General features: G+C 42.2%; 1 protein-coding gene and 1 long non-coding RNA gene across 2 annotated transcripts in view; one reads left to right on the top strand and one right to left on the bottom strand.

Annotated features, from left to right (window-relative positions):
* Positions 1 to 213: 213 nt before the first annotated feature.
* Positions 214 to 3,409, bottom strand: LOC144521617 (uncharacterized). Its single transcript, XR_013502343.1, has 4 exons — positions 3,157 to 3,409; positions 2,514 to 2,616; positions 1,992 to 2,135; positions 214 to 1,427 (listed from the first exon to the last, which is right to left on the bottom strand). It is a non-coding gene; the product is annotated as an uncharacterized LOC144521617 (long non-coding RNA).
* Positions 3,410 to 8,936: 5,527 nt separating this feature from the next.
* Positions 8,937 to 24,582, top strand: part of kcng4a (potassium voltage-gated channel, subfamily G, member 4a) — a 30,193-nt gene continuing 14,547 nt past the window's right edge. Inside the window, exons 1-3 of the mRNA XM_078257879.1 lie at positions 8,937 to 9,209; positions 12,451 to 13,207; positions 13,337 to 13,978. Of these exons, the coding sequence (XP_078114005.1) occupies positions 13,100 to 13,207; positions 13,337 to 13,978 (750 nt within the window). The 5' untranslated portion in view covers positions 8,937 to 9,209; positions 12,451 to 13,099. The remainder of the gene's footprint in view (positions 9,210 to 12,450; positions 13,208 to 13,336; positions 13,979 to 24,582) is intronic.

Genomic DNA, 24,582 nt, shown 5'->3' on the forward strand with positions numbered 1-24,582 from the left:
TAAAGGTGCTGTAGGTAGGATTGTGAAGATCCAGGACTTAGCCAAAAAATTTGAACATCGACAACTTCTCAGTCTCTCCCTCCTTTCCGCTAAAGCCCAAAACGGTCTCCTAAGCCCCTCCCCCCACAAGGGAGAATGAATGCATGTGCATGAGCAGTGATTGACATGCAGTTAGACACCCCCCCCCCCCCCCCCCAGTCCTGATTGGTGCATCTGAACAGGGAGCGGTGGATTTTTGCAAATCGCACTACAGGCTGTAGGTGGAGCCAGAGGAGCCAGATTTTTTTTTAAGTTACCTGCTTCATGTAGTTCTACTGGAACATAGGGGCAGTTTCAGCAAATATGACAGAAAGTTAGTTTTATAAGTCTTACCTACTGCACCTTTAACTATGGTATAAACGGGTTGATCAATGGACTGCAGCGGAGGCAACCGTCACATGCCCAGCCTCCCCGTCTATTAATTCCTAATAATGGACACCTTTTAGGGCATTAACCCTAACATATGAACCATAAATTATGAAATAAAGCATGAAAAAGGCAGTGGCATTAACATTTTCAAGAAAGCATATTTCTGTGCATTGTCATGCCACCTCTGCTGGAGCCAAGTATTAGATAAATCTGGTTCTTGTTTCCACATGCCATTTAGTAATACTGCATGCAGTCTTTCTTGCTCTACGTCCTTCAACAAATCTCTAATCTAACTTGGCAGGACAGGCAAACATGACGAATGGTGAGGAATTGCTACTGGCATCTGGCTACGAGGAAAACATTAAAACAGAAGTTGCATACTCTACTCTGCCTGACCATTAACACATTTCTTTGTTACGCTTACAATGTACACACATGCTTCAGCTGTCTGAGAAAAGAAGTGTGTCTCTTCTAAATGTATATGTCTATTTTTCATTTTCATTTTCTTCCGGGGGGACATTGACACCCACGATAGGACTTTTTTTTACCCTCTGGTAAAGGTGATTATGAATTCGATATGACTGTATAAACTCTCCAGACTATGAAAGCCATGAAACACAGAAGAACTATCAGGCAACAAGACAAAAAAATACATCCTCTTCTCCATTTGTCCATCCCTTTGACTTGATTTTCTAAGATCTTCACCTGCGTTTCCATTTGAACAATTCTAGCAGCAATGGTCCGGTCCTTCCACGGCCTGACGCTCAACAAGATGCAGACGCACCCGAGGCACAGCAGTCTAAATACCATGGTTTTTGTGTCAACACTGTCGTCTTTCAGGATTAGTCCAAAGCAGGCCAAAGCCACTCCCACTTTAAGCAGCCACCACAGCTTCCTCAGAAATAAGGTGACCAATACAAATGCAAGGGCGATCACACCGTAGCATATGAAAAGCAGAAAAACCCACTGGGCAACAAAGATGAGCCCTTCTGGTGTCACTGTGTTGACAGGAAGCCCATCTGTGGAGACATGGGAGATGGTCATATCATTAGCTGGAATGAAAACAGGATGTCAAGTAAAGTAAAAAGGTGTATTGTTATGATTTGCAATAAATCCATAACCAAACCAAACCTCTACTGATCTGCAGTGAACCTGGGGTTTTAGGGTCCCTTGGGGTCTGGGGCCCTGGGGCAGTTGCCCACTTTGCTAGGGCCTGACTCTTGAGACCAAATGTACCTTTTGTTGTGAAAGGTATAAAGAAGCTTCTGTAAGCTCAAATAGAAAATATATCCCAATGTCGCTTGCACGCTGGGTTGACTTAAAGTCACTCAAGTTGGTGAAGCACACTGTGTGAGGTGCCGGGTCACACAAGGGGAAATAAAATTGCCACAGAGATACGGACTCAATCACATCAAGCAATGGAGCTTGTGGCAGGCCATGCACCAGGATGAAGTGACTGAGGGGGCTGTTAGAAATTACGAGAGGGCAATTTCTTTTTGGAAATAAAATGCAACCATGCAATAACTCAAAACCAAACAATACATTTATTAATCAGAGCACTCAGATAAGAATGTAGCACTTACAAAGCGGTACATATTTTTTGGAACCCATGAACGATTCTCTGTTAAAATCAGCAGTGGGAGATGTGTAGAAACAGAAGTTTGCTGCTTACAGCCCTCTCTTGTTGACTGTCATTTCCCTGTTGTTTTCCTTTTGTCTGTGGATTTCTATGGTGGTAAAATGAAAGAAGGGCTGACAGTTCTATTTAAAACCACACACAACCATAAAACATGCAGGCAATAAACTGAACTATGTGACGTGTTGCGTATGCACGTAAAACACAGTGGGAGCGAGTTAGCAGTCCTGTTTGCCATGCATTCCTGTTTGCTGATATTGTATATTATATAGGTATGTAAATTACATAACTATGATAGGCTATATATCAATAATACACATCACTTTTCCAATATTTGTATCACTTGCACTTATTGTAATTTAAATGGTAGGGGGACTGTAATGAACTTTACCTATGAACTGCATCTGTTATGATAGAAACTGTTACATTTACACATTTTATGATTGGAATATTTCTAAATTAGCTTTACCTTGGATTCCAGTAGCCTGCAGGAAGTGTGTGACATACTGTAAGAGCCCATTTAGACCACTGGCCAAACTTCCTGCCACAACATTTGGAACCTGAAAGAAAGCCTGGAAGATGGTTTAGTGGGGTTAGGTGCACAGATATGGAAACTTGATTTAATGGAGTGGAGTGCTTTACCTTTAGGATTATCAGATTAAAGTGAACTTGAACCAGGAGGTCACTCATCATATTTCAATTTTTTTCTCTTTACTTTTACACTGAAATAGCAAGCTTTACCCAGACCTTTACATATGTTTTCAGCCTTATAGGGACTACTAAAACATGCACACGCACACACGCACACACACACACACACACACACACACACACACACACACACACACACACACACACACACACACAGGATAAAGCACATTGACACATTCCTTGGTTTCTGTATCATATAATTACATTACAGTAAGTGCAAAAGCATGTGTGACATACTGTATGGGACTTATTTACTACTTATATTGTAAAAGTTACATAATCAAACATACATGTATTTTTTTCTTGTATTTTGAATTACAGTGATACATTAAATTGTTATGTGTATCTGCAAAAACCTATTCATATTCTGTGTAAAGATGAGTCTATTTTCTATCTCTCACCTGTTTCATGGAGAGCTGCATCTGCTTCCTTCTCTCCTCTGCTGCCTCCTTGTCCTCAAACAATTGGAACAGTGAAGTTAGCATTGCCACGAGCAATAAGCCGAGCCACTGCATACCAAAACGTGATTGCTCAGGTACAGGTTCACGTACACGTACAGCCACATTAGAAGCCATCATGATGATAATTTTTGATCACAGGTATGCAAGACATTCCTCTCTGTAAAAGTATAAAGGTTAATGAACACAGGCTGAATTGCCAGGTTTCCTTTATGTTGGTAACGTCATTTAAAATGAGGATTATGCCACCTGACTTTTTACAACGCCCAGTGACTCATTGATAGGATTAGGGCACGACCGATATGTCAGCAGGCCAATATTATTAGCTCATATTGGTTTATCACGGCTATACAAAATAGAGCAAATATGCATAATGACAGTGATCACTTTTTTTTTTTTTTATTACTTTATTGCAGTACTTTTCTTAGTGTCAAGTGCAAAAAACATGACATTCTTTATTGTATACTTTTTTTTCTTCCATATTAACATTCAATAGAAACACCAAGGGGGAACAAGGGGAACACATCACACAACAGGGAAGATAGAAAATAAGACAGCAACAAAACACACAAAAAAAAAGATGGGGCAGCTCCACTGTGTGTGTGTTTGTGCGTGTGTGTGTGTGTGTGTGTGTGTGTGTGTGTGTGTATGTGTGTGTGCATGCTCATGCGTGCATGCATATCCATCAACAGTATGCACTTATTAGAAAGTTTTATTATTCTTATTCCATTTTTCTATTTGATTTCTGACTGTTAGAGTGAGTTTTTCCATTTCCAGTGTTTGTTCTATTGTCTTGTACCATGCTTGAAGATCTGGAGATTTGGCTTGTTTCCAAAGCCTAGTCACTTACTTCAGTGCTGTTAAGCTGAGCATTTTAAATATGTATTTGTCCCTAGCATTGATTTTGAGGTTTGTATTAATTCCCAAAAGATTTCCAGGTGTGAGTGGAACTGTAATGTCAAGTATATGTTTAATATTGCTCATTGCCTTTTGCCAGAACACCTGAATTACTGAGCAAGTAAATAATATGTGCGTCTGATTTGCTTTTCTCTCACCACATCCTCTCCAGCAGCTTGTTCCCTCTGTTGCTGTGTTTGTTTTACATCTATATGTAACGTCATTAAAAATGAGGCGTATGCCACCTGACTTTTTACAACACCCAGTGACTCAGTGATAGGATTAGGCCTGACCGATATGTCAGCAGGCCAATATTATCAGATCAAATTGGTTTATCACGGATATAGAAATAGAGCAAATATCCATAATGATTGAGTGTTGAGTGATTAAGTTAATGTAATAGTGATTAAGTTATTTGTTTGTCATTTTCTCCCCCTCTCTGGGGAGCTAGGTGGGGGCTGGATTTTCACTATTTCACACAAAGTAGGTTGTGGAGTAATATGATTTAAGCTGTCTGGCAGACTGGTTTTATTCCACATGAGTCACAGGTAGGGGCATCGGACTGTGGCTTAAAGGGGGACTGAGTATACAGGGCCCTCATGTGTGGAGGAGGGCACCACAAAGGTACTAGAATGAATAGCCATGGATGCAGCGAGGGGTCCATAGGGAATACCTATGTACAGAGTCCAGAATGTTGTGCTATACACCCCTGGTCACAGGCAAATCATGAAAACAGATGTATGACAATAAGGACAACAGTTTGTACAGATCTTTGCCCCTAATTTGGCACTATATAGGAACCTCAATAGAGACAATAGAGGGCATAACACATGTATCAACTCCAATCTGGGAAATGACATGACAATTAATCTCCTTTGATTTTTATTATAAGCCGTGCAAGCCATGTCGGTCAGTCCACCGATTTGGTCCTGGCTGAAACATCTCAAATACTATTGGATGGATGGCCATGATCATTTTAACAGGCATTCATGGTCCCCGGAGTTTTCTCTTGCTGTGGATCGGCACAAAATCTGGCACAGATTTCCATGGTGTCCGGGCGAAATACGGTATTATACCTATTCATCTTGGTGATCCCCTGACTTTTTCTCAAACACCACCATGAGCTTGATATATATATATATATATATCACAATGTCTGATTTGCTGGGGGATGCGTAGAATTTCCCCCTTTCTGGTCTACATATCTCTGCCTCTGCTGAATTATTTTTATCCCTGGTGGGGACAAAATATATCCCCCCCTCAAAGTGATCAATGCTACTTCACCAAGTGACCATTATATACTTAAAACAGAAGTATTTTAAACTAAGTAAAGCGCTGTAACGTGAACGGTCTATAGTGACTACCAGCGGCAGTTGTTTAGCTGCCAATAGGTGACTGCGAGTCGGCTGAACGCACCGCCAGATGACGGTCCTTTCAGAGGCCATGTCATGGAGTTTAGCCTGAAAAAGTTAGCGTCATACATTTAAAATAGCAGCTATTGCATAAATTGTAATAACTTTGATCCCCTAATGTTTAATTAGATGTCCTAGAGGGCGAATATGTTAATTGAACACTATACCTGCTAAACACTGACATGCAAGCATTATCATTGTGCGCATGTTTGCTTGCCAATGTTAGCATGTAGCTCACGTAAAGCCAGTGGCGTAAGGTACTTATCTGGGGCCTCAGTGCACGCTTTTATGAGCAGCCCTTTTATGTTTGAAAGGCAAGACTGCTTGCTCGGATTGCAGATGTGATCGTATGTAAGCATATAATATTATTATAAATTGCTACTGACTATTTCACAAAAAAAAATGAAAACCTTGACAGCCTTTTCGATGGGATATATACTGTATAGCATATGGCCCCATTTTTAATTTAGCATGAGTTCTTCTTTGAGCACAGTGTTCCCGCTTCACCATCTCTTCCTGCCCTCTACGAGATGTTTCCCTGCTGTGAACCTTTTTTTCTCATTTCCCTATCCCTTATCCCCTTCACCTCCTCTATTCCATTGTGCCGATTCTGACAAATTTCTGCCCTCTTTTTCTCTCAGCCCCTCTCCTTGCGCTTTATTCCATCCCAGGCGCTGGTGGGTTAATCTGTGTCTTCACATCGTCCTCTCAGAGAGCAATTAACTGGATCAAAACTTGCAAGTGCTGAGATCAAACACATTTCAGCAGGGGAGGACGGTAAGAGAATCACACAGAGAGAGGAGAGACTGAGAAATCAGAGGAGAGGCAGAAAACGGAGTTTGGAGGTGAAAGGGAGGAAAAGTTGGACCGGACCATCAGGTGGGATCCTCATGTGGCCATCAGTGTGAAAATGTTTGTTCAAATAGCGGAGAGACTCATTGCTCTTCTCTTGCATGCACCTCACACCACCGCTCATCAGACCTGGCTGCACACCGGCTGCTGCGATCTCATCTCAGCCTCTCTTGCCTGTGAGGGATTAAACTCTTAATCCGCCAGACTGAGGCTTGCTATTAGTACCGGCGTTTTTTACCTCATGTGTGCATGTGTGTGCTGGCTTCGGTGTGTGAGATGGCAGCTGCAGATATGGAGTATGGGATTGTGTGAGATTATTAAAAAAAGAATAAGGCAGGGACATAGAGAGAGAGAGAGTGTGTGTGTGTGTGTGTGTGTGTGTGTGTGTGTGTGTGTGTGTGTGTGTGTGTCCAACACATAAACCAGTTAGCCGGTTCAATATTGGAGGACCTGGGTGTTCCATGTCTACCACCTGTGCAAATATCCAGACTAAAAAACCTCTCAGTGGGTGTGTAAGTTTTTCTTTCTGTGTCTGTGTGTGTGTGTGTGTGTGTGTGTGTGTGTGTGTGTGTGTGTGTGTGTGTGTGTGTGTGCATGCAGGTGCGTGTGTGTGTGTGTTTGTGATAAAGCATAAGAAAGTGACAGACAGAATTAAACAGAAGTATTGCATTACTGTCTCAGTGGGTCAAGGCACCTAATCCATCCAGCTGTAACTGAAACATCATGTCCTTTGTCAAAAGGATAAAAAAGGATGACTGAGAACTAATAGCCCAGCGTGTGTGATTAGTCTCGTGTTGCATACACTACCCAGCATGGGCATATGCTGCACTGTGGGTTAATGATTGGGGGGATTCAAAAAGCTGACATGCGCACACACACACACACACACACACACACACACACACACACACACACACGCGCGCGCACACACACACACACACACACACACACACACACACACACACACACACACACACACACAGTTTCCATCTCTACCCTCACTAATGTGTTGTCTGCTCCGTTAGCAGCCATAAGGGCCTGGACAAAGTGTTTGCTTTTTTAGCAGTTACCTCAGGCACATGCCACTTAATGAGCTGCCTCTCAAGGACAAAGTGGGTGTGTGAGGCGAGCGACACAGACAAATTTGCAAGCATATTGATATTTTTTTCTCTGAACTTTCACCTTTTGCAAATCCGTTCCAGCGTTATAGAGGTTGGCATACAGCAGGTGCTGATCTGGAACAGTCAGTGTTTTCAAAGTCAGTACTGAACACTGAGGTCTGTTTACTCAGGACACAGCCAAAAGTTTGGCCAGCTGTTCAATGTCACTTAGATATATCACTGCCCTTTCTACTTCTGTAGGACAGAGATATGTGTATATATGTGTTTGTATCTGTGGCATTCATTTAGTTTTCATTTTTATTATGCCAGACACTTTCCCCACATGACACAAGACAAGACATCACTATTGTACATAACATGCATCTTCCAGTAATATACAAAAACAAAAGAACAAAAAAAGAGCATCAGTTAGAACATAAATGTACTACTATAGGCTTTCAAATAACATTTATGTGTAACATTTACAGATGAACTATACACTCAAAAGAACTGCTTTAAGCCTAAAGTTGACCCTGATAAAGCCCCCCCCTCCCCCTTAAACATCCCAGGCTTTCTCCAAGTAAGAGGATGAGATAAGATAGGATAAGCCTTTATTGATCCCCAGAGAGAAATGTGGGTGTTGCAGCAGCATGGGGAAAGAATTAAGTACAGATAAATAGAGAAAATAAAATAAATAAATAATTAGAAGTAAATAAAAAAAAATATATATGTGAACAGTATTTGAGCATTATATTGACAATATCAATCTCAGTCTTTATCGTGCAAAAGGACAATAGGAAATAGAAAACTACATTCTAATTTCTATTCTGTATCGTTCAGACAGCACGTTGAACCAATCCGCTTTTCTTCATCCAGACTGCATACCACCAGTTTCAATAGTAAGGGGTAACAAAACCAGACGTTAATTGAGCACATATTGTCTTTATATTTACATTGAGTGACATTATCCTACTTTGTGGTGTTTTCTTTAATGACAGAATTTGATTATTTTCTGCCTCTTTTTCTTTGCATTGGTTTTGTTGTTTGCAGTGCTACGATATCAGACTCAAACTGTATGTATGCTTCCCAGCAGATTCGGAACCAACAACTATCTGGGAGGCAACCACGCCCCATCAGGGCAGGAAACATGGTTAAGGGCATCGCCTTAGTGTCCTTGAATTTCACATTATCTATAAAAGGAAAAGGGGGTGATATCGAGCAAACACGGAGAGCCACACTCTCTCCCTTACAGTTCCGCTAAAATGCCATCTCTGTCTAATCCGGAGCTCACATACTCCGGGGCGTTGTTGCGCCTGTCGTCACCTTTGCGCATCTAGGTCTCCGCAAACTTGAACTTGGGTACCCGGAGTGAGTCTCCTCTGTTGCGCATCGCTCCGACTCCCCCATCCCCTCCAATCCCCTCCCCTCCCCCCCTGCTCCTCCTCCTCCTCCTGCAGCACCACTAACCGACCAGTAACGGGACACTTTCAGCGCACCAAACCTTTACCATCTCTGCTATGTTCAGACTCTCTACGCGCCCTCCACCGGCTTGGATGATGCCCACGCCGGAAACGTATTGCCGTTATAGTTCTAACATGTGGCGGTTGGGAGTGATCGTTGACACCCTGGTTTGGTGTTGAATGATCGGAGGGACTGCAAGGGGATTTCACAGCGAGCTGATTTGGCCGACTGGAGAGCAGAGCGGGGCTCAGGATGCTAAGCTGCACTTCATACTGTAAGTTATACTGATGTCTGCGGGGCTTGTGTTTGTAGCTGAATATTTGTCTGAAGTTGTAATGCTGTCATGTTACAATACTTAAAATGAGGAATGCTGGGGTCTTTTTATCTCGTCAACACTGCAACATACAGTAGGATAAGATAAAAATAATAATAATAATAATAATAATAATAATAATAATAATACGGATAATTGTTACACATTTGATTCAGTAGGTGTTTATCAAAATGTGAAAGCAAAGTTGTTCCCATTTTACAGTAAAATGAATTGTTATATAAGAAAGGGGTGTAATATTGCCCTCTAAACAACATTTGACTTTGACTTTGAAAGTCCCATTATTTGTATTTCTCTTTCCACAAAATCATCGAAATACGATTTGAAAAAAGGATCCAATTAATCGCCCAAGTTAACCAATAGCTTAATTAAAAGTCTCTACTTGATTAGGGATGTGTGTGTGTGTGTGTGTGTGTCTGTGTGTGTGTGTGTGTGTGTGTGTGTGTGTGTGTGTGTGTGCATGTGTGAGTGTGCATGCAAGAGAGAGAGAGAGAGAGAGAGAGAGAGAGAGAGAGAGAGAGAGAGAGAGTTGTCATATGCTACATTAAAGAAACCCAATCCATATGAGATGCTGGCAAATGCAGACACTGTTGACTTGCCCATGACTTGCTCTCTGACTGAATGCTGAATATAGTAGCTATGACCTCATCACAGGGGAAAAAACATGCCAATATAAAGAAAAATAAATTAAGAAAAGTATTGCTTTGACTTTACATGGCCAAGTTTTTTTTTTTTTATATAACTTTTAAAGTTGTTTTTGTTCAATACTTTGTGTTATTACGTTATTACGTGTAATTACACTTCAATTAAGAAGAAAAGAAGTTTACATTCCACTTCCTCCGATATCCTCCTTGCTGTCGCGTCTGTCATTTGTGTCCAGCGGAGAACAGAAGGAGGTCGAGCACAGCCAATAACACCGGTGTCAGTGTGCTGCTAAAAACTCCTCCTTCCTAACTTTTCCACCAAGAAAAAAACGGTCACATCCTCAGGGCATACAAATCGATTAATAAATAGTTTATCATGTTCTCCTCCCCCTGTGAGGTGAAAATGAAACACTAGCAACGTGACACAAGTGATTTATTGGTTCCTCCAGTACAGGATCCTATCCTCCTGGATCTGAATTAGTGGCGCATGTTGGAGCGGTCCAAGACTTCAATCTGTCAGTGCTGTCCAGTCACACATTCAATAAGCCTGTGGGTACTGTAGATTGATCCTGAGCAGAATAATATCAATACTGGTGATGATATTCTTATTTTATATAGGCTGTAAGTAAAATATGTAGTGCTACTGTAACTGCATCTGACACAGCCACAGGCCTGTATGTCTGTATATTTGTTACAGGACACAATCGGGGCTGTGAGTCAGGGCTAGTCACAGTGAAAGATGACTGTTGTATGTTGTACCTACATGTGTGTTTAGACATGTGTAGAGGAATCTGGAATTGCCCTTAGAGATTCTGGCTTACCTAAATTGCAATGGAATGTGTAGAAAATCTATTAAAGCTTTATATTCACAACAAAAACTGGCAGGAGAAAGGTGAAGGTCAGCCACCCAAATGTACAGTAAGTCAGCTTTATTGTAAGTAGCTGGATACAAGAGAAACAGCTGTTTCAACCTGGGCCTTATTATTTCATCATTTGCCGCCATAGCACTTAATACTTAAACTCTCTCAGCCACTGCCTTAACAGGTCGAGTGGCTTTTATCTGGAAAGGTTGTGGAGCTGGTTCAATGTATAGCCTATCTGTCACTGGTAAAATGTATAAAATCTACGTACAAAAAACAAAAAATAAAACATTTTGAATTATGCAATTTTTAAAGGACAAATCCGGCGCAAAATGAACCTAGGGGTTAATAACACACGTGTACCGAGTCGACCGTTCTCTGGGATATGTTTTCATGGTAATCAAAAGTGTCTCTAGCTTGAAACAAGCTAGCGCGAACCGCTGAGGCTTTCGGGGCACTGGTAGAGTAACAACAAGGATCAAAATAGCACCACACTTCCACTGTAGCATCATGAGGGTCCCTTCATGTAAACCAAAGCATTGAGAACTTTGTAAGTGTACAGACAGTTTATTAAAAAGATAGTTTAGAAAGACAATACCTTCAGGTATACAGGCATGCGCCATCTTGGGAAAACGTCACGACCAGTCAACCACGAACGCCGTGCTAGAGCTATGTTAATGGTTACTGGTTGCACAGCGTTCGGATTACCATCAAAACATATCCCAGAGAACGGTCGACTCGGTACACATGTTGTATTAACCCATAGGTTCATTTTGCGCCGGAATTGTAATAACATAAGTGAATAGAAAAAGGAAATGAATATACTTTTTTCACGCACACATTTTGACATGTCATAGCAGCAAAGGCACAAGTGACTAAACTAATTGGCTAGAATGCATCCTGTGCTCTTTCTTGCAATGACCGTCAAAAAAGTCATAATGCCAGCTGTGAAAACCCTTTATTTGAAGCTTTTCCACCCCTGCTGGCAGTCTTTCTGACTTTTCCATCTGCTAATTGACCACATCTTCATGTATGGCATTAAGTAAAGAAAATAGACAAACTGTAAGTTAGTCGCATTGAATATATGACAAATCATGTGAAAATAGGACCCAGTGTGAAATTAACCACAACTATTTAAGGCTTTGATTCACAGCGAACCATTCTGGGCAACTGTAACACCTTACTGTTTCAGGGCATTTGCATTGCCAAGAAAAACATTTTGGACCTTGTGTTTCAGTGTCTGTTGTTAGGATTGCTGCCCATCTAACAGCCAATAACTCACTCAGAGTGTGAATAACACCACAGACATGAATGTTCTTTTCTACTTATTCCTTGAATTTTCTCACACTCATATTAAGTAAACCAGCCAGGCCATCCTTATTGGATGTTGATGTGAGTGTAAATTCCTTTGCTATGTGGTCAAGTCCTGCTCTGACTACACTGGCCATTTATAGCAGCAGAGCTGATGTCTGTCTGACTTGTTTCTCACTGAAAGGAAGTGAAAGAGGAGGGTGCAGCCTACATTTTATTGAGGTGTGCTGTCTCTGTCTCTTCCTCACCCCTTTCTGTCTTCACATACATCTCTTTCCTCGTTTTTGCCCATTATTTCTCTGTATTGTGACGCCAGCCTTAATCTCAGTCCATCCTAGCTCCATTCTGACATGTATCTTTCTCTCTTAGTGCCTGCATGATTCCTCCACATCTCTAGGACCTCCCTAATCCTGATGCAGCGACACAGAGGATCCCCCTCAGTCCCAGGACACCTCCTTGACTCATCCAGCTCAAACTCTGCAGCTATCAGCCACTGATCAATCCTAACCCACTCTCTATTGGGCCTTTCTTTTTCCAGACGGTCACTTCAAACTGGGATTACTCACTGATCTCATGCTGAATGCTGATATGTCAACTGAGTCTTCTGTGGGCCTCTGAAGGAAATGTCAATACTCACCCACATTCAGATGTGACAACAGGACTCCTGATACTCCTTATTCCTCTCCTTTCTGGGTTTGTTCTCTGTCAGTTGGAAGCCAAAGCCATAGCTCGTCTGTCGTTGAGAAAGAGCTCCTTGTTATGTGGGGTTCTGAGGCCAAAAAGACTAAAAGCTACAGCCATTTTTATGCTCCGCTTGTCTACAATAGACCTGGACTGTGGCAGGAAAGTTTTAGTCATGTGCAAGTTTTAACATAAGTTGTTGGAGGCTGTCATACAGAAAGGACTGCTGTGTCCTGGGACTGACGAGTTGAGCCTGGCGCAATCTGTATACTTTTCCTGCCTTCAATACCTGGTCTGAGCTGCCCAGTCCGTGGCAGCGTGCTTTCCAGATGCTGCCATGCCCATCATCAGCAACGCCAACCATGACTTCAGCAATCTGTCCGTCAGCGATGACAGCAGTCTGGACCGCATCTTCACAGAGATCCCCGAGACTGAGACCATCAAGGTATGAATACGATTGTCACTAAAGTGAAAAAAGTTAAAGGAATACAATAATAATATCAAATAAGTGATCAGGTTAGGCTATTCATTCATTTATATATTCATCCAATGAAACTCATTTTTCAATCTCCAGGGTGCGTACTACAAGAGGGCTCAGTTCATCCGTCGGCCAGAGGACCTGGTGTCCGTCGACCACACCCTGCTGGCGGTGATCAACGTTGGGGGAAATCGCTACACCTTCCCCTGGAGCACCCTGGAGCAGTTCCCCCTCACACGACTTGGCCGCCTCTGTGGCTGCCGTTCCCCCGAGGACATCGCCAGCGTCTGCGACGACTATGACGAAGCTCACAAGGAGTTCTTCTTCGACCGCTCGCCGTCCGCCTTCAGGGTCATCCTCAATTTCCTGGCTGCGGGGAAACTGCGCATGCTGCGGGAGATGTGCGTGCTCTCCCTGCACGATGAGCTGACCTACTGGGGCGTGGAGATGACGTACATGGAACGCTGCTGTAAGAGGAAGATGTACACACGCATCGAGGAGGTGAACGAGCTGGAGCGGCGCGAGGAGGAGCGCAGGCAGAGAAACGCCATGCAGCACGTGCCGGTGGAGGAGACGCAGTACCAAAAGGTGATGAACTGGCTGAGAGATATGGTGGAGAATCCGCAGTCTGGCTTACCGGGGAAGATCTTTGCGTGCCTGTCGGTGATCATGGTTGCGGTGACTGTCATCAGCTTGTGTATCAGCACCATGCCAGACCTCAGAGAGGAAGAGGGGAGGGTGAGTGAACCAGTGTGTTTGCATGTTGTGAATGGCAGCGCAGGGCCCCTGAAACAAAGTCAAACTGATACTAAATAATAAATTATAATACTTAAACGTATAGGGCCCATTAATTAAAGTTTTGTAGTAAGAGGCCTACAGCGACTGTCAGTGAGATTTATCTTGAGTGGCGTGAGTGATTACAGCTGTCTCTTGTCACAGTTTTTTCCCTGCTCAAAGACACAGTCACCATGAAGTAACAACGTTGCTCATAACTTAACATGACAAACTGGACGCTCATTCTCTCCAACACTAACATTGTTTCCTGGAAACTAACGTTGAATTGTAACACCCGTGTGTGCCTACAGTGTGTGTTTATAAGTGAGACAAAACAGATGTGTGAGAGTCTTGTTTTATTCATTTCAGATGGAGGCAGACATTGTGATGCTGCAAAAAGTCTGGCTTCCAAATTCTCAAATATAAAAAATTCCTATCGTCACACCCTCTTAAATATCCATGTGGGATGCTGCTCTATGTTGTGTGTGTGTGTGTGTGTGTGTGTGTGTTTGTGTGTTGTCGTCGTACATGTCCTGTGATCTGTGTCTACCCATAGCAGCGTGAGATAATGAAGCCAGCGCTGCTCACTGAGGCCTGTCCAGTAAACACTGGGGATTAATAAAATGGGTTACTGTATCTCACACAAAAGACATGCGCATGCACACGAATGTGCACATCAGTACACACACTCACAGTTGCACAGATATACACGCGTAAAAACACAAACACACTGTACATGCACTTGCAGTCACATGCCTACACACACACACACACACACACACACACACGCACACACACACACACACACATACGGTCACACACACGGTCACATGCACATACATTAGTAATGAACTCATCCACTGTAACCAATACGGCTCCCTCTGAATTTTGCAACATGTACTCTCAAGTCGTCTCTTCCCTTCTAACTAAAATCTTACTGCAGCATATCCACGGTTCATTTATCAGTTAACTGATTACATATACATTTTCACCAGCAGTCGAAGATTGTATCCTTCTTGATATTTTCAGCAACTATGCCCTGTCTGTCAATATCTGCATCAGGAAAAAGTTGCCCATCTTATCCCGAGGTGCCCTTACATAAGAAATAGTCTATGTGCATGCGTCCTGTGTGTGTGCATAAACTGGTTGCGGCAACAAAACTCAACACAACAAACTCAACAGCTGTTGAGAAGTCATCAACTGCAGCGCCCCCGTATTGATTTTGATGTAAGCGCTCGCAGGCAGCCAAAGGATCAAGTGCAGGAGGGTGTGATACTGGAGAATTAAGGGAGGCAGAGGAGGGCGCCGGTTGCAGAATGCTCAATGAGGCTTCCTGCCTGGAGGAGTCCAGTAGTCGGTGACAGAACACAGATGGACGGGGCTGGACGGGGTCCCTTAGTTTGATTCATTGAGTTCTGTAAACCTGCATGACTGGGTGGTGCCTTTGATATGGACCTTGTACAGCATATGATAGGACAAATATGTAATAATTACTCTAAATGCAAAAAAGCACAGTGGAGTCACATGCTACTGAAGATTTATCGTCTGTACACAGACAGCAGTGACAAGGTCCACAACAAAAGAATCACATATACAGCAGGAAACAGAAAGCAAGCAGATATTCAGGCAGTAGAAGCAGAGACAAAATACAAGTGTTGCTGAATGCAAAGGGATTGTATCTCCTGATGTGAAATATCACAATTTGAGATGTTGACAGGAACAACAGGGCTTTCTCGCTTGTAAATCTCTCAGGTAAACACAGTAGCAGTGATGGAGCTGTCCTCAGGGGCCAGTACACTTCCCCAAACTCCTCGCAAACCCAACCTTTACATACTTTAGGTGTGCCTGTATGGTTGTGTCTGATGTCTCCATGCCTTGTGAGTAGGGTGCGAACTACGGGGGAGCTAGGGGGAGCTCGGCTCCCCTTAATAAGACATGGGCTCCCCTGAAAAGGTGATTTGTGAAACATTTTTTGGGGGGGGGTCTCTAAAAATATTGACAATGTGTCATTTTGACATGCAATTTCAGTTTTTTTGTAATGTGATCATCGTGGATTATTATGTGTACTATTGCAAAAATATTCATTCATGCATGTCGGCGATTTGAACCTAATTCACTTCAATAAAGATAACTATACATGCTATTCTTGTCATGAGCATCAAGGCATGACGGCGCTGTGGTGCCAATTCAACTCATGTTTAGTATATGTTAACTCAAAGATTCGTAGGAAAAATATAAACGTTGGAGGCCATTAATCGGCACGCAAAGTCCTTGAAATCCATTCTGCAGTTAGCATCATATAGCCATGGCAAAAAGAACAAGTGGGCTCCCCCAAGGCCACGGTATAGTTCGAACACTGCTTATGAGGACACGGTGGGTTGTAAGGACATTTTAGGTCATTCTTGAAAATAGGATGGCCAAAAGTAAACAAATCTATCTGCTGCTTTCATGTTTGTCTCTCTGCACGCTCCTGAGTTTCAAACTATTCTTGTGTGTGCGGCTCCTGAACCCCCTCCATACTGTCCGGCTTGCCTGCCCCAGGCAGGAGCATCAGGACTCTTGTCATCTTTAATTCACATGGCCCTGCTGTTTGTCTCTGGTTTGTGCTGGAGCTGTCCAAAATTCCCTCGTCTACTCATCATTCATCCTTCTCCTCTCCTTGCCTCGGTTTGGGTTAGGAGTGTGAAAGGACAGATTGGATAAGTGGAAGATGGAGGAAAAGAACAACTACAGGATACTTCAGAGAGGGGGAGAGAAGGAGAGATAGAGTGCAAGAATATGCTTTGGTGAGAACAGATGAGAGTGAGATTCTGTTGGGGGAAAAAAGGAAGAGAGAAACAGTGCTTCAGTTTCCCCTCACCCTGCTTCCCTCTGTCTCGGTCTATGTTATTTGTGTCTGCCTGTCCTCAGTTGATCCCCTTTATCAAACAATATATCACTATGAACTAAATCTCACCGCTTAGTTTCAAGACCCCTGATAATAACCACTCTGTCATTCCTCCAAACCCTGCTGTTGGTGTGTATCAGTTTACTTTATTATCCCAAATGGGAAACTTGATATGCAGTCAGGAGTGAAAGATAAAAAGAAACACATTCAAGCAACATACAGATAGAGGCAACAATCCAAGACATGAGTACAACAAAGGTTTCCTGTATGTAATACACACAACACAAGTTATCATCACTGGAGCAATCTCTAAAAACAAAACAAAGTACTACATTACATGTGCAAATTAAGCTGAGTTATTGCACATGGGACAAAGGAGTTTTTACCCCTATTGGTCTTGGTGTATCTCTCCACTGTATAAGTACTCTGCTCTTTATGTAAAAACTCTCCAATTCTGGAGCCGCTATTATTCCATCTGGCTGTATACAGTTGCAACATTTTGACGGTAAGCAAAACCTCCCCTGATGTGTTTCAGAAATGGAGATACTGTAGATGCATGACATATTGATGTAAGATCAAGTTGTCTAACAGTAGTGGCGTTTTAGACCATGCTGATAGAAAGATTAGACTGCCAGAAGAGGTTTTAGAGCTGCAGTGTTTCAAGTTAAAATGTAGTCCTATCATTATGGACATTTGTGAACATTTTGGATGCCATGATTAGCTCAAAGTAAGAAAGTGGACTAGAGTAGTACTTCTGGAGTCTGGAAGTGCGTTACCCAAACTATGATGTCCAAGGCCATTATGAGAACATCACATTCTTCCAACACAGATTGGAATGTGCCAACAGCACGATTTGGACATTTTGTTTACACTGTTTGTCAGGTGAGATGCTGGTTTAAGTGTTAAAGGACAATTCCGTCGCAAAACGAACCTAGGGGTTAATAACAGATGTGTACCCACTCTGTCGTTCTCTGGGACATGTTTTCATGCTAATCAAATGTGTTTGTAGCTTGAAACAAGCTAGCTGTTAACCGAAGCATTGAGAACTTTGTAAGTGTACAGACAGTTTATTAAAAAGATAGATTATAAAGACAGTCGCGTTCTCGTATACAGGCGGCTGCCGTCTTGGGAGCTACTGTCTTCCTAAACTATCTTTTTAATAAACTGTCTGTACACTTACAAAGTTCTCAATGCTTTGGTTAACATTTAGGGACCCTCATGATGCTACCGTTGAAGTGTGGTGCTATTTTGAGCCTTTTTAGTGGTATAAATAGAGATTTGTTTTTACTTTCCCTGTGCCCCGAATACTAGCGTTGTAAGCTAATCCACGGTCCGCGTTAGCTTGTTTCAAGCTACAAACACATTCGATTAGCATGGAAACATGTCCCAGAGAACGACAGAGTGGGTACACATCTGTTATTAACCCCTAGGTTAAAAACAAAACAAAATGACCCACAAAATGTTAATTCGGTCTGATTATCAGGCTACTAAAAACTCTTGTGTTGTGGAAAACATATTTGCGTGGCATCAGTAACCAAGATGACCAGATTTAAAGAAATATGTTATTGCAACTATTCACTGCTGTGAACACAGTGATCTTGCTTTCACTATTTCACTGTCGACTTAACTATTCTCTTTCTAGTCTTTGGCTCCTTAATATAAACCCCCTTCGTAGCAAGTGCACGTATGCTTCCTTTACTTTTTCCATCAACATCACACATAACGGTGGGCATATTCAACAGATTCTCACACCCATCGCATAAAATATGGACGCTTGGTCAGGTGCCTTTGGCGATGTTATTGACGCTAGAAGTCTCCTTTAGCGTCCAAACGCGCTTGGTCGGGACTATTGGCGTCACTTTTGACGCAGTTCGGTTAAGGAAAAGGTGGTGGGTGGGCTTACATTTGCATGACACGCTGGAAAGAAAAAGAAGAACGCGACGGTTGGGTTTAGGAAACGTGACACACGGGACATGATCCCCGGTCTCCTGGGTGAAAGTCCTGTGTTGTTTGACCCATCCACCACCCCAACCAACCTCCCTACGCAGACTTTCGGCCTTTCATACTACTCTCTACCGTAGTCGCTCTTAGTGCTATGTCATCTTCAAAACCCGTGTAGCTGCTGCTCTCCCTAGTGCGTTCTACAAACACGCTGAAGGGCATTTTTTACGTTGTTGCTGACAGCTACTGTCCAAACGTTCGGAGTGAGAATGGGTAAGTAGTTAATGAGAAAGTGTTCAACTGTAAATTGAACAGTCTATGGTCCTAACCCAGCCAGACCTCAGTACTCTCTGGCAGAATAGCAACAGTGTTTAGATTGAAAAGAACAGGGTGAATGCAGTTTTTAAATCGCTCTGGGAAGCAGCAGGTCTCAGCACACATCGATAACCTGCCTGTTCAAATATCAAACTTTTCAGCAAAGCAGCAACTTTCTCCGCGTTCATTTTCATACATTTATTGATACACACACAAGTGTTTTACTCTCAGTGAGTGTCGCTTGCCTTTAATATGCTCACCACGTGATGGAGTATTTTCGGACAGCCTGATCATATTTGCTCTCCTTTTCCTAATTCAGTCATATTCTGGCCTGGGGAGTAATTCAAGTCGCCGTTTTATGTCCTTAATGCTATCAATTGGAGTGGGATTTGCTGTTCAATAATTACACCCCAGGACATCAATCAAAAGTGTCTGGAGAGAGAGGGACAGAGGGAGTGATGAAGAGAGAGACAGCTGAGTAGCAGACTGAATGACTTAAGCTTCAGACTGTGGGTTTTGACACGTTTTCTGATTGACTATCCCCTTGTTCTCAAGCAGAGACTTGTCAATAATCTTATTGAACCATCGGCGCTGTCTGGACAAGTGATTTTAGAAAGGGCAGATGGCTGTGTGATTTGTTATTCTATGAAGAGACAAAGAAGAAAGAGAAAGAGACACTGAGTGAGACGGAGATAATGTATCTGGTGACACCTGAAGCGAAGATAAGGTGATTCTTTACGTAAAAGAGTGGAGAGAGTAAACGGAGAAGTCGGTCATAGAGAAGGAGTGGAGGATAACAAGAGTACAAAGTAAGAGGAGAGGATGTAAACACTAAACCAGCCGTGAAGCCACCTTTCTCTCCTTCCTGTTCCTCCATCTTTCCTCCCAGAGGAGCTGTTTAAAAGACCTGGGTACATAAAGATGGAGGGGACACACATACGCAGAGCGCACACACTCCCAGGACATTCACATGCATTCACGGCTTACTTTAGAACATAGTAAAAATTGCTTCTTCTTTTGTCATTAAAGAGTGCAATACAACAGAATGATTTTTGAATGGTTACTGTATAAAGGACTTAATATAAATAAATAAAAAATAACTTTAACACATAAAGTAGCTATAGACTGTTACCGTAAGTGGGCATGAGGAAAAAATAGATTATTAACATTTGTGGTCTCTTGGGAAGAACATATTGTGCTAAAAAATAAAATTGAGCAATGTTACAGAAGGCCAGAAAGATCATCAGTAAAAATTATTGTTTTCATATTTCTCTTATAATCACATTGTTTTTTGTTCTGAAGTTTAATTCTGTGATCTTAACAAGCTGCAAAAACAACCTTTGTTGTGCTCACATCCTGTCATGATGACTGGAAAACAAGGTATGTCATGTCAGGATAAGACCTCCTGCACACTGCCTGCGTGGCGGCTGCGTGGCGTTTTCTATGTCTATGCACACCAGAAACGTGGCTGACACAGCGCTGCTGCTGCTGCTAGCCTTGTCTGTACACATGTATGTTTCCCATTGATAAACTGCACTCAAGCAGTAGTATACTTCATGTTAAACATAAATATACTGTATACTGATTTCATTACAGCAAAGACAACGTCGGCAGTATTGATGGCAAAATAGGCTACAGAATATTTCGTTCTGTATTGACAGGTGCAATATTTGAAACTCGATAATTATTTATTATTATTTTTTAAATTACATTTATATCTGCATTTATGTCAAAACCTAGAGACTTTCAAACAAAATGTTATTTATTAAATGTATTTGTGTCAAAATGACATATAAACATCTTTTTGGATTCTATTTTGCCTGGAAACTCTTCCAACACGCTTGCGTGTCGCGTGAAAAATAGGCGTCGGACCTATTTCTAGCATGTACGCGTTTTTGGCGCAGCTCAAGCCGCGCCTGAGACGTGCGTGTCACGCAGGCAGTGTGCAAGCTCTAACTTGTTACCATGGGAGCCGAAATAAAAACGGACACGCCACGAAGCTGACACGCTCACGCCACGCAGCCAGTGTGCAGGAGGCCTAAGACAAAAAAAAAAACGCCGTGGTCTCCACATTCTTGATCGACAGTAATGGTTTCTGCTTGTTTGGGATCCGACTGGCCAGCGTATTTGAAAAAGTTAAGCAAACTTTGTTGTCTTTTTGACATTTTTCCCCTGAGTGAAATGAGGCTAACAGCAATCTCAACCAGCACAAGCGCTTGTGTCACTTGAAGTGCAGCGCCGCGCTGTTGAAGTGTCTCCCCTCCCTCCCTCTCCCCCCTCTGTCTTACCCTGAAAATTCACCTCAAAACGCATCAAAAATGCAACATTGAACACTACACAAACAGTCATTTATTTTTTTCATTTAGGTGATTCATTTTTCATGGTGACACAGGAGGTGCCGGATCCAATAAAAAAGGTTCCGGATCCAACGACGGAGGTGCCGGAACATGTTCGGAGCGTGTTCCGGCTCAAATTAAGCCCTGTCTGCGGCTCTCTATGATACATGAACAATAGGAAAGTGTAAACGTGACGTGTGACAGCGACAGCTAAAATGGATTTTCAGAGATTAATTGCCTCTAGCACAGCTTGCACCATTTTACATTACAAACGCTAATGTCATTAAGATAAAGTCAGTTTGTGTGATAGCGTGTAATCCCACTGAGTCTGTTAAATGACCTTCCATTCTGGTCATGTTCAACAGAGCTGTGGTGATGGAATATGAATATTACAGCCTGGAATAATAACCTAAAACCAATCACTGTCTTTGAGTGTAATTTACATGCAACATGAAAAGGTTAGTCATTAATAATATGATCTTTGACCTTCTTTCAAGGATGGGTGTTTGACTGTTTTCTTTTAGCTTGTAGCCTGAACTTCACATGTGCAGCATAGTTTCATGGATATCTATCCTTGTTAGGCCCCATATTAGGTCACTAACAGTCCATACTCATGTCTTTTTGAGACAGGCTGTACAGCTCTTTAAGGATAAGGGGAAACTAGGGTTACCATAGAGTTTTCTTATTTTCAGTAAGGGTAATTGTATACAATATTCTGGTTAAGAAGAGACAATTGATGACCCAGATGAAAACAGGAGGGACCATTATAGCTGTGCTTGCCATATCTCCCAATAGCCAGAAACAGCCTGAGTTTGTTCTCTTATCTGTTATTTTTGCACCAATGCCCGGCTCTATTCAGAATCATTTTGAAAAGATCAGTGTTGGCTGTGATAAAATCTCAGAAGAATTTCTGCTTAATGCGGGTACGCTTGCTGCTTCTGAACTTTGCAGAAGTGCATTATGTGAATCAACAAAGCAACGTTCCAATTGTTTTGTCTCTGAGGGGGGTTTGTGATTCGGCATCCAACATTTTTGACTGTCTGGACATGAAAGCATGAATGAATTTCTACTCAAAGCAACACAGCCATCAGCCTGATGTGCAAAAAATAAAAGTATATTCTATGAATTTAGGGTAACGCAATTGTAGGCATTCCGAGCATATCATTTCATTCCAGGTAATTATTGAAATTGTTTTTATTAGGAATAACCCCATGACATGTAGCATCTCGTTTTCGAGGGGGTCCTTAAAGGCAAAAATATACAGTACATTCACAATTAGACAAGACAGTTAACAAAACAACTTGAGGGGACCTCAAGAGAAACATACATCACAAACATACATACATACTGACAGACAAAAGACAAAAGCTCTCCATCACACCAAAACCACCCATATCCTTCCCATTCCAACCATTAGATATTAGAGTTAGAATTCAATACCACACCTGAGACGTGAAACACATACTGTAACAGGAGATGCAAAAAAAACTGACGTAGGGCTTCAAATGACGCAGTCTGTGTGTGTGTGTGTGTGTGTGTGTGTGTGTGTGTGTGTGTGTGTGTGTGTGTGTGTACTGTCCTGCTGAGACTTTAGAAGACAAAGCATCGTCGTCAATCATGAGCCTTGTTCGAGTGCATTACAGCAACAGAGGCAACAAAATTAAGAATGCATTCTTCATGTACAGCAGTTTTTATCTTCTCTTCTTCATAATTTCAACCCCATTACATTAACACGAAGGGAGCATAAATAAATGTCCGAGTCTGTAAACTTTGTTGGCTCAGCAGGGTGGGACTGAGGCTGGCAGTTGGTCAGAGCGACTATAAGTCAAAGAGAGTAAATAAAACTTGATGGAAAGAGAAAGAGACAGAGAGAGAGAGAGAAAGTATAAGGGAGAGGAAAGAAAAATAAAAATTAAGCAGATGCAGAACAGAAGAGACGTAGACCACTGGGTTATTCATAATGTCTCACACACATACATAATCAAAGGGAGCTGACCTTACTGCAGCTGCAGGTGAACTTAATCAGAAATGTGAAAGAGACAGTTTAAGGTGATGAAGAACAATGAAAAAATCAGTGTCCTGCTACTTTAAAAGTCTGCTCAGTTGTCGACTGTATAGCAAAGATACCATCTTTCTCAATCTTAACACCCTCGAACCACAAGAGGATCTGTGAATATTTGTATGATTGAACTTTATGCAAATTACCAAACCCCATTAAACCACTGACAAAATGTGTGTGTGTGTGTTTGTGTGTGTGAGAATGTACATGATAATTAGCGTGCACATGCATTTCCTATGTGTTTATATCTGCGGGCCGTTTGGCTGAATCAGTGTGGAGCAGATTGCATGCCTATTGCAGCCTATCTGGTTATGAGCTGTATTCCCTCTGTCTGATGTGCTGCAAGGCTGCCAAGAGGGATTATGGGAGAGAACAGCAAAGTATGAGGTGTTTATCCTGTCCGTGCCAGGATGGGATTGTACAGCACATACTACACAGCATAGAGGAGTACAGCACAATGGAGAAGAACCGCCTAGATCTGGATGTTGAGAGATTGTTGTTGATAGCTAATGTCACAGTGAAATAGTGATTTCACAGTTTAAATTTGGCTATTTTAAATGCTTGACAAATTCAAGTTATGATTTTTTAAACAAAGTTACTTTGTGCTTATTCTTGTGACGGTCTTTAAAACCAAAATTAGATATTTATCAAGGACACAAGTGCCATAAATGTCAGGCACTTTCACAGTTGTGCAGTACTGCCAAAAAGGAGAGGAAGATGTTAATTGACATGGTCTACAAAGTGTGTCCTTCTAAGGACTGAAGGCCAGCGGGGTGAATAATGGTGCATCAGTCAACAAAAACATAGGCATGTTTGAGAATAAAATGTACAAAGTCAATAACCATTGTGTACCTAGTAAATATTACCTGGTTACCTCCTTTACCAGATGATGACAAACACCTGAATGCACCATAAAACAGCTGGACTGTGGGAAAGGACACGTGGTCGGTGTCCTCCAGATGTTCTGCAAAAGAAGACTGTAGAGATCCTGTCCTCTTTGGAGGGGCATTTTGGATTGTAACAAGCTTAT

The sequence above is a fragment of the Sander vitreus genome, chromosome 8 (assembly GCF_031162955.1).
Source record: "Sander vitreus isolate 19-12246 chromosome 8, sanVit1, whole genome shotgun sequence".
Classification (NCBI taxonomy): domain Eukaryota; kingdom Metazoa; phylum Chordata; class Actinopteri; order Perciformes; family Percidae; genus Sander; species Sander vitreus.